Here is a 16866-nt window from a genome sequence, read left to right as displayed (position 1 = left end):
TGACATCCCTTTTATTTTAATTATTTTATTTTTTAATTTTATCGTTCAATATTTTTTTTCTTTCCAAATGGGCTTTGTTGTTTTGTTCAATTTATTTTTTTATCGGATTATCATAATCTCATAACATGAGCCATAAGTTTGACAAGTTAACCCAATTAACTCACCTCTTGATATCCAATTTGTATGTCTATCATGTCATCTCAAGTTGAATAAGACAACTTTTTTTTTAATTTTATCTTTTTATATCTAATTAGCTTAAAATAAACTTCATTATTTTTTATCATTTTTTTTTCTTGTTGTCCTTCATAGGATACCTATAGCATATGTAATTAGATCTTCAACTAAAGCTGCTAAAATAACAATTGAATATACCAAAACTAATTATAGATTTTCATTTTACTATAAATCGAGCTTGCAACACACAAATATTATTTTTTTTATATGTTGCAGCTCACATCAAGTCTAGTAAAACCTTATATATGTGTTGTTATCTATTTTTTATGCCATGAAAAAAATCAAGAAAAGGGAAGAAATAAATAAAAAGATCTAAAATACAAGAGGATGTACATGAAGCTTAGAAGATTGCTCAAGATTGGTGGTGGAGGACCAAGATGACTAGTGGAAAAGTTAGAGGACTAAAATGAATATAAACAATAAAATTAACAACCCAATTCTAACTGATAAAAGGCCTAACTTGTGAGAATATTTTATTTGGGATTAAGAAACACAAATTTGGATAAGTATGGACTCAATGAAAATTTTGGAAGGCTTATTTATTTTTATTGAGGATTTAATTGCAAGGAAAATCAAATTTTGAAAGGTTTAATTGGTTAAATCAAGGGCTTGGTTGTAAAAAAAATTAAAGTTTGGAGGTCATTTAAGAACTAAATTACATATTTTCCTAGACTAAGGACGAATGTGTAAGTGGTGTGCAGTTTTAGAGTAGGAATTGGTGAAATATCAGGACCCAAATTGAAAGGAATGGAAATTTTGGTGGTCAATGAAGGATGGAATTGAACAAATTGAAAAGCAAGGACTCATTTGTAAAAGGCGTTGAACTTTAATACAGATATTTAAATTTGACAAAAGTGCAATTGCTTATAATTAAAAGTTGAAAGACAATTATACGTGCATTTAAAAGGAATTGGAAGAGCATGAACCAAATTAAAATTGGTCAAATCCCAAATTAAAAAACCCTAATTTCTAGGATTTAACCTAGACGACGTGTCGTCCACTCATTATTCATCTCATTCATTGGCAATTTTAGTTGATTGAGTATGCATCTTCATGTGAATAAATATGACATATCTGACCACCTTAAAAGATGTAACCACCATCATTCAACAAAACACCCCCTCTATAACCCCATGCCTATGAAATTGAACATTTACATCTCTATTCTTTCATAAAAATCTAACATCTTGTCCCGATCAGCTTTCCTTATATTTTCAAATTTCAGGTTGATTGAATTAGTACCTTTAGATAAATGAATGTGAAACTATAAACCTCCAAATTGAGCAAGATTGAATCCAAACAAAAGGTTTGCATCTCCTTTATCAACTTCAGGTGGTCTCAGGAAATATTAAAGTCAACAAGGCCTTGAAAGTGATCAACTCAGTCAGCCATAACTATGACACTCCTTTGGCAAAACCATAAATTTTTTTCATATGTTCATACTTAAAATTTTCTCAATAGATTTTTATAAAGAGTTGATTATATTTCTCTCAAAATCAAATGGCCTAACAACAACTCAGTGGTTTATAAGTTTGGCGAAAGCACTAAAATTCTCAAAACCAAAACAATCACTGTAAAACCAGCCTAGTACAAAGTTTATAATTGTTTTTTTTTTTTTGTCCAAAACCTTTATATTCTAATAAAAGTGCCATGATTGATCAATCATAATCAATCTTTGATGGAATCCAATAAAAAAAACCCTAACAAAACCCTATAAGTAACCCTTGAAAATTAAAGTTGAAAAAGAGAAAAAAAGGACACAAAAAGAGATGAATATTGAGAAAATACCTTAGCTTTAAGGGCTTACAAGTCTAACACAAATGTTTATTTAGTTTTAAAAGGGTACTAAGTTTATGAAGCAAAACTTTACAAAGAATAATAGAGAAGGCAACAGCTATTCTAGGGCTTCAAATGTATATTTTCTAACCTAAAAGTAGAGATCACATGGCCTCTTTAAAGAGATTTTGGTTGTCATTTGGTCTGCATTTATATTTGCAAATAGGATAATACTTAAAGAGTAAGAGTTTTTTTTTTTCGATGTAATTTTGATTCTATAGTTTGATTTTTGTTTTTAGAGTGTATTTGATGTTTTTAATGTAACAAAAGCTTTCTAATTAGATTAGTTTTAATAAAAAAAAAATTTGTTTGTTTTGTTTGATTAATATATTATGAAGCAATATTGTTCATCTTGGATTTACAAGGCTTTCATGACCAAAGTATGCTTAAATAACTAATTTTGAATCCAAATTGTATAAATATATAGCTGGATAAGATTTGTTAGTTTTAGAAAAATGAAATTTTATGTATGTTATTGATGATTTGATATTATTTGTTAGTTCTTTTGGTTAAACTGTGTTTGGTATTGATAATGTGATTTGTAAAGACCAGAAGCAGTGTTTTTAAAGGCCTAGAAGGTCAAATCTGAATTTTAGCAGTAGTTCAATTTCTAGAAACTTTCCAAATTCTAGGTTCATGTTCTTTGTATGAAGTTTTACCTTAGCCTCATGTTTTAGAGCTATTTTGAGTTAATCCTTAGCACATATATGTTACCTTGTCATCTTTAGCAAATAATCAAGGGTTGAAACGCATCAATAACATGTACTCATGCATTTAAATTTCAGGATTTTTTCAACTTCCTTAACATATTTTGATCAAATTGCGGTTTTTGAGTGTTAATTGAAGAAAATGGATGCTTGATTATTGATCTATGAATAATTACGGATAAAATATTGTCTTTGATTGCATGAAAACTTGTTAATTTGTGATTTGTATTTGTTGGTTTTCGGATTGAATATTCATCATATTCTTCATGTTTATGGTGTTTAATCTATTTTTTGTCAATAAGAATATTCTTCATGTTCATGGTGTTTAATCTACTTTTTGTCAATAAAATTTTATATTATTGTGTGTGTGTGTGTGTGTGTGTGTGTGTATACTATTGAATTGTTATTGGTTTAATTGTTTATTTTGCTTTATTTCAAGTCAAACTATGGTTTTTAGTTTAATTCAGAGTTGAACCAGTGTTTTCAAGTAAATCCGATTGGTTTTGTTTTGGGTTAGATACTAAGAATTTGCCTAATTGGTTACTTTCTTTTCCTGGGGCATTTTTTTTATCTAAAGTGTTGTTTGGCAAATATATTTTTAGGCTTGTTTTGATAATTTTATTTTGAATAAAAATAGTTTTTTTTGTTAAATAAGCCGCAAATAAATTCCTACAAATACTATAATATTTCAAGTACCAATTTAAAATTATTTGTGAATCCATTATATATTTTTCTAGCAATTTTATTTGATATCGAATGTGTAGATTTATATTACAAGATGTTGATCTGATATTAAAAAATTTATTTTTCATTAAAACCTCAAAAAATTATGGACAAAAAAATATCATTTCAAAAATATGAAAATATATTTTATTTGGTATGCATTTGCCCACGTATCAAAAGATAAAAAATCATATTTTGCTTAAAAAATATATATAAACATATGGTATGATTTAGCATTTTTTTATAAACAAAAAAAAAATATCTATACATGTATTTTTTAATTTAATAATCAGTTTATTGCAAGTAAATGACATTTAAATATCAAAAATTTCGCCTTTCAAGATAGATACACTCTAAAAGAGCACCTACTTCATTCTATAAAAATTTATTTGGACATATAAGCTCATAATAAATTCAAAAAACTAGATTTATTCATAAGAATAAATATTTAGTCTAAGCCATAAACAAACCAAAATTTAGAAACTCATCAATACCTTTAAACCACATTTAGATCACAAAATGTAGTTTACCTTAAATAAAAATGCACTAAGAATGTTAATATCTTCTCTAGTCACAATCAATCCCTTAACTTACAATTTCATATAACCATTAACCAAACAACTAAATAATAACTCCTCAATCCCAACATCATAACATCGCTCGCTCACGTGTTATAGAATAACAACTCCACTAAGAATTTTTAGTTTTTGATAGTTTTGGATTAGGCTTTGTGTATTTCATATAGTTTATTTGATTTGATATGTTTAAATTGGCTTATTTTTTTTATTTTATGCTTTAACATGTTTTATCCCTGATAAATATGGATGAATATCTTCATGCATCACTAGTTTACTAGTGATATATCGTTTCAAAATACACACAAATGGAAGCTTCAACCTAGGTGAGGGACTAACGATTTACTCTATGACTTTCAGTTAAAGTTTAAGTTCGTGAAATTATTTAACTCTTTATTGAGTGCTTGAATTGGTAAATAATTAATAGACGTATCGTCTCTCTACTTCCTAAGCCCTTATTTACCTTCACAATGATAATAATTGGAACAAGAGACCTTTTTTAAACTAGATAATGCCTACCTTAATGTCTAACATAAAAGAACATAAAACCTATTTATGGAATGTATGTTCCATAAATAAATATTGTTGCATCAAAACATATATAACTCTAAAAAACATGTTGGATTGCAGGACTTGGAGCTGATAACATGGCCACTCCTAAAAAGATGATCTTTGTTAAATACATGTTGGATTTTGAATCCTTACGAAAGAGTATGGTTTACTGACTGCATTCCCTCAAAATCTATACAAAGTCTACACTTCTAATAAAGACAAAAAAAAACTAATTCAAGTAGCTGAATTGATCAAAGTTACAGATCTCCATAAGATATTGAAGAAAAATAATACTGGTCTAAAATGAAAGATGATCAAAGAGAATAGTAAATCTAGATTTGTTGAAGAAAAGAGCAATATACTTGGTTAGAAATTTTTTCTAATCACAACTAATTCCTTACCATATAATTTTATACAAAATCAGTCCACCTAAATCTTCTAATTACCTTTAACCAAACAACAAAATAATGACTTCTCAATCTCAATACCACAACACTACACGCAAGTGTGACATTATTTACTTTTTTCAATCTAAGCTCTTTTACATGTTGATGCAAAGTTATAATGGGTTTTAAAACAATGGCACAAGGCAAGTGTGCCATTAAAGACAATGCCATCACCTTTTTTTTTCACTTGTATTTTTATTACCCTTTTCATAATGTAATATTTATTTTTATTTTTATTTTTATTTTCATTTTTTGCATAAATTTAAAAAAAATATATACTCAACAAGAGAATAAAATAACCCAAAATTAAGTCTTTTGCATGATTCAAATCCGAAACACTATAAAAAAGATAATCACTTCCAGACACGTTCTTAACTTGCGATTAGTAAATCCAACATGAATAATTTATTATGATAAAGTGAAGCAGAAATCTTGCCAAAATCTCTTTGAAGAGAATATACGAAAAATGAGTCTTCAAATCAAACCAGGTTTTATTTTGGCAGCTGGAGAAATAATTGGGCTAAAGAGTCATTCACATAGTTCGGCTGTTTTGCTCCATTTATTATTATTATTTAAAAAAAAAAAAAAAAAAAAAAAAGAGGAGGAGGAAACAGAAAGACTGCATCCGCACCAGATCTTAATAAACGCAATGATCACTTTAAAATATTACCATCCAAATAATTGGCATTCTCCAAAGGAATATTCATATAATTGACACTTAATAAAACACCACAAAGCCAGCAACTAAACCAGGTCTGGCAATTCTATTCACAGAAAGAATCGCAATAAAAGGAACCAAACTCCAAATCAACCATTCACTGTTGAAAATTGAGCCAACTTGTATGTTCAATCGTCCACCATCCATCAATTCTTTCGGGAATTCTTTCTATCATATTCTTTGACATGCAAGGGATTTTATAACCTCATGATACATGTTAAAGAAACCAAAATCCAAAATGAAAACTGAGCAATTTTATTAGTTTGCGATTTGATATTTGAGATATCCTTTTCCAACCTTAAACTTGGGGGGAAAAAAAAACAAACTCACTCCACAAGAATACAGAAATTAAGCAAAATTTCAAGAAGAACAAGCACTACCAAGACAATGCTTATTGACAATCCAGGTGTGAATTTCCAAAATCTTTGCTGTATATGAAAACGCATGAGGAAAATTTTTGAATAAATCTTAAGCATAAATTAAGAACACTACACTAAAAAGTATAGTCACCAGAGGATGAAAAGAGCATTTGGAAAGACAAATGTGGAGAATCACAGGTACCCTGTGAAATTGACCACTCATTGCGTTAACATGTTAACTTGGGGAAAAAAATGTAGGACAAATCCTAGAGAAATGCCAACCAATTCGTACAAAATAATAGGAAAAATGATTAGTGAATCATCATTTCAGCAACACTGGATTCTGAAGACTTTGGACCACGACATCCATTTACCTCCTTTTTCTAATCAATCCTTATTTCACCAATAGAAAGTAGAAACCAAATACCAAAGCCAGACTGAACATATTCTCTCCATTTGCAAGAACACAACGAAAATTTTCAACCATGTAAACATCATTACTAAACCAGACTGCACATATTCTCCATTTGCTAGAAAAGAAAGAATACAGGGAACCTAATGCAGCCTAGGGATTTAAGCATGGAGCAAATTAATAATTTCAGCAAATTTCTTGGCAAGAGGAATGTGAGAGAAAACAGCCTAAAGTCTACAAAGGGTCAAGAAGAGAGACATTCAAGCTGCATGCCTTAACTTGATGGGATAAAGCAGAGGAAGACTCCTTGTGGGGACTGGTTTAAGTTTTTAATGCTGTTTTAGTTCCAGCCGAGTTTGCATTAGAGTTAATAGGGTCAGGGGCTATTGTGCAATTTTACAGAATTGCTGGAATTTCAGTAGCAGAGTCTACTATTTTATTTTCCTATTTGGCTAATTTATTTAGTCCCTAAATAAGTGGATTTGTTTATGTCTCCTATATTGGAATCCTTATGTTTTCCTATATATGAATTTAAGTCCCATTAAGATTAGGAGTGATTCAAGCATTATACATATGCTTGTACCTTTTCAATTTATGTAAGAGAGAATTATGTATTCAATAAATTGCAGCTTTTGCTAAATAATGTGAGAGTGCAAGGCTTTAAATCTACGAGTCCTAAACCTTTTAGTGCGAGATTCAAGAGGTGCAGCTTTCTTCAATCCATCGGTTTTGGCTATTGCTTTTCCAAATGGTGAATGAGATCAAAAGCAGTTTTTTCATTTCCCTTTTGGGAGGCTTTGACTTCTTCTGCTGGTGACAGAGACTTGGAAGAAGAATGCTAATAGAAAATCATTAGCAACAAAAATCGGTTATTTCTTGAACTTAATTAATGAATTTGTTGCAAAATCAAGTTTCAATTTAAAGACTCTTTCTAATAGAAAAAAATCACACAGATGAAAAAATGGATTAAAAGGATGCAATTATAGTGGATTCCAAGAATAAAAAAAAATCTACAGGAATAAAACAAAAGAAATAAGTTGACAAATTCCTTGATGATCATACAAATTAATTGACAATCTGGAACAACAAGAGGGTGAAAATGAGGAGACTAGAAGTTTATTTTCTGTTTTTCTTCAATTTCTTACTTTCAGATCTGTTTTTCAATTACTAAATCCCTGCAATCTTATATTCTACAACCTAACAAGTGAACAGCCAACTTCGAGCATTCCCCTGGATTTGTACTGCATCAAAATGATTCCTAGCCATGGAGGGAATGTAGTGTGCCTTCCAGGAAGATTAGATTTCTTATGGAGGTATCTCTTCCCTAGTTGAACTAGAAATATTGATGTTTCTTCTTCAAGATTAAAAGTTTAATCATGATTAGGAATAACTCAAGCATTGTGCATGTGTGTGCAGGTGTGTGGGTGCGAGCACACGCTTGTAATTAGTAGAGAGGAACTTCTATTGATGCTTTCAATCAAGAAAAGATTCCTAGAATCTACTAGCATGAGTCTTGTAGCTTTCTACCGTGTTTTGTTTCTGTTGCTTAATTTCAGAACTGTGTTTTCAACTTATAAGTCTCATAAGAACCACATTCTACAAACCTAGCCCTAAAAACAACCAATTTTATAAACTTCCCCTAGAATTGTAGCATAAGAACCCTAATGTCTCTCCAGATATTCAATAAAGTATTCAGGACCACATCATATTTCTCAAAAATGAAATCAATGGCCTATATTAAATGGTCTAACAGCATTTTATTTGAGACGATTTGCATCCTCCTACATTCCCATTACATGGTCACTGGTAAGCAAGGGCCAGTATATAGCTTAGATGAAAATCAATCAGAGAAGTACGCAGCATGTGGAGAAATTAGCCAAGGTAGAAAATCAATTAATAAATTATCAAAGTGAAAGACATTGTACCCTGTCAGGAAGGTTCCTAGGCATGGGTAGTGCAGTAACATATCTCTGAAGACAGGATTTGTGGGCATTTGCAGCCGCATCTGAGGTCGATGAGCTCTCAGTCCCATCAGTTCGATCACGGCCATGGAACTTTGCAAAGCGATTGATAACAGAAAACCGCTCTAGATCTTGGCATTCCACTCTCAGGTTCGAAACTGATGCTCTTTTCTCCAATCTGCATCATCAATGGGCAAATAATAAAACCAAAGAGTATATCTCTGAAACAAATATGTTATATCATTAGAATTATCAAGCAAAAAGGATGATGCCAGAGAAGAAAGAAAGACAGAGCAGTGAAACAAACTCTAATCATGCCCTGTATAAAATCGACATTAAGCAAGCAAACTCTAAATCTGCATGATCAAGTTCCAACAGACTCAATTGTTCTCATTTTAATGACCAATATGCACTTCTCAGAAACTTGTTTCTAGGGATAACATTATAGACCAGTTGAGCAAATCATCTCATTTTTTTTTATTTAGTACATGATTCTCATGCCAGTCTTCTCAATAAAAAACATCATCTTTCTTGCAGAGAAATCAAAAAAATATTAGATCTCACAATTTGTGAAATTCAATATGATGATCAAATCCAATAGGTAGGCACATAGAGGAAGGATATGTTAAAACACATCGGATACCAGGATTAAAATCAGAAATATCATAGACAGACAAAAATGAGAATAAGTTAGCAAGTAATCAAATATCACCACCGAACACACTAACATTTACCTCAACAAATCATTCTCCAGCTTCCTCGTTCTGCTGATAAGGTCTTCCATGACTTTTGAGAAGTATTGATCACTAATCTTCTCTGATGATTTTATCTTCTCAGGCAGGCTTGGGAGGAAAAAGAAAAAAGAAAAAAATTCATAATCATATGGATTCATTGATATTTCCAACCTTTTACATTTAAACTTACTTCCAGTAAAAAGTATGTTTATAAAATAAAACGGCCAGTACCTTATTATGGACAACAAAAATGAGGTTCTAAAGTGAGAATTTAGAGACAGTCCAATCCTTCAGCATTTTTTGCATGAAGTGGCTGCTCTTAAAACTCAAGCTGCGCCCTTACAGTTGCAAGACCAAGACATTTACAACTGTAGCAAATAACTAGAAAAATATTAGATAATATAAAAGCAATTCTTACAGGTCTCTGCTGTTTGAAGGCACAGGAATATCGCTTCCAGTAGAAGAGAATGTGCTGCATGCATCTCCTAGTGTTGACCTGGCAACAAAGTACACAGCAGTCTCGTAATGTAAAATAGCATCTGCAGAAAGAATCAATGCCAGAGGAGGGTGGAGGAGCATCTGCATAAGTTGTGTAGTCAATAGAAGCCTTCTCTTTGATCTATGGACTTGCAGTCCATCATCTACCATTTCAAGTTCATCTTCCACCTGTTGAAATGCATACATTTGAACACGAGGAAACTGTAAAACACCCTAAAGGGAGAAAAAAAAAACAAATTAACAGATGAATATAACCGGTAAGCTGCTTTAGCTATGAGCACACCTTCTCAGTCAATCTATTCACTGCCAGTGCCCACTCCACTTCTGCTGCGCTGCAAAGAACAAACTCTACATATGTTATAATCACCAGGGAAAACAAAATATAAAATGAATCAAACAATCAGCCCTGCAAATAATATAGAAGGTGCATTAGTTTCATTAATAGAGATAGACAAAGCACTTATAGTTTACGCCAACCACCTGAGATTCTGAAACCTTTGAGAACCCAATGTCACTTCCTTATGCCATGGTACAAGCTTGGATATGGTACTTTTACGCTTCTTTGATCTCATAACCACCACATTCACGTCAGCAGAATCAGGGTGCAATGACTGAGAGAAATTCTCATAAGCTATTGATGAACTGATTGAACTTTTTTGGAAAATACCAAACTGATTAGCAGCAGCAACATTTCCTTGCTCAAGCGAACTATGAGCGTGCAATGAATCAGGTCTTCCAGCGATGAAAGGCAGTTCTGAGGTCTTCATGGCGACATCTTTACATGCATCATGCATTGGTAATATCTGTTCATTTTTAAAGATTCCATAATGATCAAACCAGGATGGACCCATCTGATTACTCATCTGAGAATGCTCATCTCTGACAGAAGATGCAGAATTGCTATTGGCGATATTCTGAAAATCATTCCGACCAAATGCAAGCATATCCATTGAAGATGCGTTTATGTCCTGATTATCAGCTGTTTTTTCTGAAAGGCTTAGCATTTTGGAATCTCCAGGGGGAAATGAAGTATGATTTGCTGATGCATCTCTGGCCATATTACTGTGTTCATAAATCTGCTGACTACCCTGAGTAGCTAACAGATGAGCATTCACAGAACCACTAGGACTTTTAAATCTCTTCAAACTCCTATTAGCATGATCGACTTCTTCATTTCTCATTCCCTGCCTTTGATGCAGTAGGGAGTAACTCTGATGCCAAATATTATTGGGTTTCAAAAATCGGCCAAAAGCTTCAATTTGTTTCTGTGTACTGGTTAGATTTGAAGCAGGCTCAGTAAGATGATTCACAGCACATTCTTTCTCATGTGAAGCACACTTTGTCTTCTGGGCCCAATTATTCTCAGGTGGAACTTGCTGCAAGTGGTCTTCTTTTGCTGGTTGCTCTTTCCCAACATAACCATGTGAATTCATAGAACATTCATCAGATTCAGCTTGACTGTTCCCTCCAGTTTGCATAGTTTGATCTTCTAGTTTCTGTGGCTGAGAGAAAGTTATGCCTGAACACTTGTGTGATTGAAGATTCGGTTTAAACATATCAGATGGAGTCTGAAATGGCTGAGCACCAAATGGTCGTAGCTGTTTTGGAACACTTGTCCACACAGGAGGTTGGATTTTTGAAGAAACATCATCATGTGATGAAGAACAATGCTGAGGAGCTGGTGCAGCTTCCAGCACAGGGAATTGTTGAGCAGAATTTCTTGCATGGTTTTGGTTGTCATTATTTGGCTGGGGCATCTCAGCAGAAGAGGAAAAATCATCATGTGAAATATGCCTGGATGTGTCAGGTACTGATGGTTGTGCTGATTGATTAGTTTGACCTCTCTCAAAAGATTCGTCCATCTGTTTTGGTTGAGAAGAAAACCTATCAAAAGATTCATTAACAGATTCACAGGCAGTTGTTTGTCCACCTGTATCAGGCACGTCCAGATTTGGAAATTGATTTTTTGAATAAGGGAAACCAGGGGAAAAGGCAGCAGAAAACTTTCCTAGGGAACTACTGCCAGCATGCACTGAGGTGCCAGAAATAGTATTCCTCAAATGTCCATGAGATGTATCGCATGAAAAAGGTAAAGAAAGAACAGAGGATGTACGTGCCAATAATGTATGACCCTTCTCCCCGGTATTTGAAATGACTTGATTTGAACTGAGAGAACCAATCACTTGTGAAGGGCTCTGAGAAGGAAAGGCACGCTCTGGAATGAGCAACTGTTGGGATGGAGAAGCTAGAGGAATGACCTGTGGGTTCCCTATTGCAGATTCTGAATGCTCCAATTCAGAAATTGAATTAGTCTTCCATGTACCAGCACCGTGACCCATTACCTCAAAAATGGGAACTACTTTATCAACATTATGAGAGTCTTGGAAAGGGTTTTCATTTTCCTGATTTTTTAAAGCAGCAGTTGTACTGGTAGGTATAGAATCCATAAAGTTCCAGCCACTTGGACTATTTAGTGGTTGGTCACTGGAGCTATATGATGACATGCTCCGTTGATTTGTCCAAGAACCTGGAACATTTGACCCTGCATCAGAAGAACGGGTAGCTTTTCCCAGAAAATGACTACCTTCAAAAGCTGCTTTTTGCATCAGGCTCCTATCTGACCACTTGTTTCCGTCTTCTGGAAACTGCTGAATATCTCTACGAGGAGAAACAGACTGCAACCTCTCCCTGTGTTCATGTGAAGTAGTGACTCCAGATTGCTGAACCCCTGGGATATTATTATAGCTCGTACCTGTATTGATTTCTTGAGACAGACGGGAGGGTCGAGGCTTCAAGGAAGACGCTGACTGCAAGCAATTATCAGCCCAATTTGACTGTTGTTTGGTACTAGCAATCACAGAGGGAGTCCGCTGATTCTCAGCTGGAGGTTCACCACTTCTAAAATTCAGACAACTCCACTCTTCTTGTAGGCCTGTATCACCACTAGAAGTTTCTGCTACAGCAGATTGCATTAGAGCACTCCAACTCCCACTTTGCACAGAAGGCAACGAACTGAAAAAGTCTGTGCCATCCGACATATTGTAACCTCCAGAACCCATGTTGGCACCCCTGCCAGACGTATCCCACAAATTATCATCAGGACCAAACAAAATCTGTGCCTCAGTTGGATCTAGGGTAGCTACATTCTGGGAAGAAGCAACCTGTAACACTGTATCCTCTTGTGATGTTTCTGATGGACCAGCCAAGTCTTGCCTTGTGCAAGTTTCTTGCACAGGCCCATTGCTTTTCTGGGGATTCAGTTGCTGCAGGCTTCCCAAATTAAATCTAGTATTTATACCCTGGTCATCAGAAGAAGCAATCATATTTTTCCCCTGATATCCCTGTCTGGAAACCAAAGTTCCATCCTGCATGCTAACCTGCTCTGGAAATCCAGTATACTGATTGCTTGTTAGGGAATTACTGCTGCCTAATATCTGCTGCATCGAGGGCTTATCCACTGGGACAGGAGAATACTGACTTTGAGTGACTCTTGTTGCAGAGATAGGGACACCGTAAAGAGATTGATCGACCTGCTGTGGAACCATACCCATCAAGCGTGGCATTCCCTGGCCCTGCTCAGGGGAAAATACATGCCCTCTGAAGGATCCTTGCATAACTGGAGATAAACCTCGCTGCTGCCAGGTTGTGTTAGCTGCCATAAGCTCAGGCTGCCATGAATAATTAGATGTTTCACGAATAGGAATGCCATTGATCAAAGCCTGTGAGGGATTGGCAGCTGCCTGTTTTGCAAAAGCAGAAACCTGATTGATTGAATTCATCTTCCTAGCTTCTTGTTGCTTCTGACGTTGTTGCTGCCTCTGCATTTCTTGCATTTGCTTAAGCATGAGCTGTTGCTGTAAGAGCTGCATGTCACTAATCCCAGACTGCTGTCTTGACAAAGATTGCAGCATGCCAGGATGCTGGTCGCTAATTTGCTGCTGACCTCCGAAAAAATCATAATTAACTGGAGACTCGTTAAAATCCATTCTGACTGAAATCTTCTAGTGAATTCAGGACCAAACATTCAAAGCTCAAAAACAAAGCAAATGAATGTACAAAAGAATACATAAACCAGCAGAAATGAAAAAGAAAAACGAAAAACTCTCCCACCCTTTCTACCAACAACCTAATTTAACTTAAAAATCTCACATTTTATCAGCAAATTCACAAAAGATCAAGCCTAAATAACTCGCAGGATAACCTCTTTTTAGAAAGGAAAAAAAACGAAACAAGTAGCAATACAGCTGCCTGCCCATTCCGAAACCACCAAAATAACAAAGCCTAGTGAGAAAATTAGGGTTTCTATAGAGAGAATTTGGACTCACGTTTTCAATTTGCGCCTCAATTTGAGCTCCAAACGAAACGATCCTCTATTCGCTTGAGATTTCTTTATTTTTAATTTAGGGTTTTGGATCGAATGGGAGATAGAGATGCATGTTGGGTTTGGTGTCCAGAGCTGGAGCTGAGAGCTGAGAGCTGAGTAAAAGAGAGCGATTTTTTATTTTTATGTTTTTTAAGCAGGGGAAAAGAAAGAGTGAACATGGAATTTGTTGAGGGTGGAGGAGGAGTTTGGGTGGTCTGGCTAGAAAAATCAGCCATGTGGCAAAAGTATCAGGTGGGCCCACATATGTTGACTGTGATTTGCCAATTTTGTTTCGTGGACTTTACCCAATGTCCAGATTGGTCATTTCACCAACATCTGATCGAAGATATAGGTGTGAGAGTATCGATTGCTTTTCTTGTTTCTTTCCCTCCCATTTTCTTATGTATTACTGTTTAGAAACCAAAGTTCCATCCTATGCATTACTGATTCTCTCTCCTTCTGTTTTTCCCAATGTTTTACTCTTCTATAATTTGCTCGTGCCCTTTCTTTTTGATAGTTTAAATCACATAAGTTACAAGACACTCTACATCCTCACTAACTTGAACCTAAGAAATTCAACAAAATAGTTCAAAATATTTATAAAATTACTATTACATTCTAATTAATAACTAAAAAACCCTTACAATGTCAAGATTTTATAATTACAAAATTACCATAATTTTTTATTTAAAAAAAAAAAAACCCAAGCCACCACCTTTCCTTCTCTTTTTCCTCTTCCTTGCCGAGTGAAAATCTCGAGAGCAAAATGCATAAACGATTACAATTCTTTTTTTCAAATTGCTCTTGAGACACCCTTCTAAGCATTCTCCAAAACCCACAAATGATTTGTGACAAATCCACTTTTTTCTTAAATATCTCATGTTGATTTCACTGTGCATCCATCATATACTTCTCCGTTTTCATATTGTAGAACCATTAAACCAATAATCAAATATTTGCATAATATAATTGAAATAACCATAATAAGTTCATCTTATAGATTGCAGTTTGAATTAAAAAAAAATCAAAAAGATGTTTACAAGGAATTGATGCTTCGATGGATTTTACTATATTAAAATTCAAAAGTTGAAAAGGAAAATGAAAGAAATAACTCTAGAAGAGCTCCAATACTTCTGGTCCAAAAAATCATCATTACAGGGAGATGTGATAAAAACCAATTTAACACCGTTTGCTTTCTCTACCACCTCTTAATTTTCTTCTTCCTCCTTTCTAGTATAGAAAAGTTATAAACCTATATTATCAATTCATATATTTAAAAAAAATATCAATTAAAAATATTCAAGTTAATTAAAAATTAACTCACCAAACCTGTAATTTAAATAATGAGATAAGAATAATTTTATAGAAAAATAAACCAAAATAAATTACAAAATCTAATTCTCAATTAACTCAGTGTTTAAGGATGAAATTGAAAAAAAAATCAATTATAAAGAGAAAAAAAACTTGAGTTAGTCGAGTTAACCCATTAAACACACGATTCGGATCATTAGTTTAGGATAACCTCATAAAAAGTAAATTAAAAAAAATTATAAAGTCTAATCCTTAATAATCTAATATTGAATGTAAAATTAAAATTGAAAAAAAAAACATATATTAGAAGAAAAAAATTATTCTAATAAATAGTGTTATGTGAGCAAGGGTATAATAAAAACCCTTTTCTCCAATAATAACCTCATATAAACCAAATCAAAACAAATTACTATGCTCAATTTTTAATAAATCCAATGTTGAATAATAAAACTAAAAAAATAAATTCAAAAAAAACCCGAGAAAATGACCCAAGTCAAACTCATGACCCAAGTTATAAGATTGTGATAACCTAATAGAAAAAAATTAAAACAAATTATGAAACTTAATTTTCAATCAATCCAGTGTTGAAATTGAAAAAACATTATTATAAAAAGAACATAAAAAACAACTCAAATCAACTAAGATTAACTTGTCAAACGTATGACCCAAGTTATAAGATAAAGATAACCTCATAGAAAGTAAAATGAAATAAATCATAAAGTCTAATGTTCAATTAACTCAATATTGAAGGATAAAATTAAAAAAATTAATTAGAAAAAGAAAAAAACTCGAATCAACTAAATTAACATGTCAAACTCGTAGTCTGAGTCATAAATCTAGAATAACATCATAAAAATGAAATCAAAAAATAATTATAAAGTTCAATCCTTAATAAACATAATATTACATGATAAAATTGAAATTGAAATTGAATATATATATATATATATATATATATATATGTGAAAGAAAAAGAAGAGAAAAAAAATATTATTTAAATAAATAGTGTTATTCGAGGAAAGTGACACGACCAAAAAATTGATATCTTCTTCCAAATATAGGAGTGTCGAAAAAGTAATAAATAACCTGGCAAGACTGGGGTTGAACCACAAGAAAGTTAGCTATATAAATTATAAATAATAATGGTGATGGTGGTGGTGGTGATGAATTAAAAAGAACTTTGAGATGTAAGATTAATGTGAAGATCAAACAATGATAAAAACAGTTGTCAATGTTAGAGGATCCATTAATGGTATTTTAAATAAATATAATATAAACTCTTTTTATTACTCAACTGGAAACCACACACAAAGAAAGTTCCAATCAGATAATTTGTCATTAATAGCTCATTATAAATTATTAATATTATCATATTAATTATTTTATTTAAGTAACATCAAACTTTTAAATATTGTTAGGAATTAATGATGTTAACTT

The 16866-nt window shown here is 33.0% G+C and overlaps 1 protein-coding gene across 5 annotated transcripts; it reads right to left on the bottom strand.

Annotated features, from left to right (window-relative positions):
* Positions 1 to 8270: 8270 nt before the first annotated feature.
* Positions 8271 to 14301, bottom strand: LOC105114988 (uncharacterized). 5 transcript variants are annotated; one of them, XM_011011745.1, is made up of 6 exons: positions 14081 to 14301; positions 10236 to 13719; positions 10039 to 10087; positions 9676 to 9923; positions 9258 to 9365; positions 8271 to 8701 (listed from the first exon to the last, which is right to left on the bottom strand). In XM_011011745.1, the coding sequence occupies exons 2-6, from the start codon at positions 13664 to 13666 to the stop codon at positions 8467 to 8469; spliced, it is 4071 nt and encodes a 1356-aa protein (XP_011010047.1). In that variant the 5' UTR covers positions 13667 to 13719; positions 14081 to 14301; the 3' UTR covers positions 8271 to 8466. The 5 variants fall into 5 exon arrangements, with proteins under 5 accessions (XP_011010047.1, XP_011010045.1, XP_011010046.1 ...); XM_011011743.1 differs by having other exon boundaries at positions 10236 to 13696; XM_011011744.1 differs by having other exon boundaries at positions 10236 to 13693.
* Between the last annotated feature and the right edge of the window lie 2565 nt (positions 14302 to 16866).

This window comes from Populus euphratica, unplaced genomic scaffold (assembly GCF_000495115.2).
Source record: "Populus euphratica unplaced genomic scaffold, PopEup_1.0 scaffold619.1, whole genome shotgun sequence".
Lineage (NCBI taxonomy): Eukaryota > Viridiplantae > Streptophyta > Magnoliopsida > Malpighiales > Salicaceae > Populus > Populus euphratica.
Note: the sequence above shows the minus strand (reverse complement) of the source record. Positions and strands in the feature narration are given on the sequence as shown.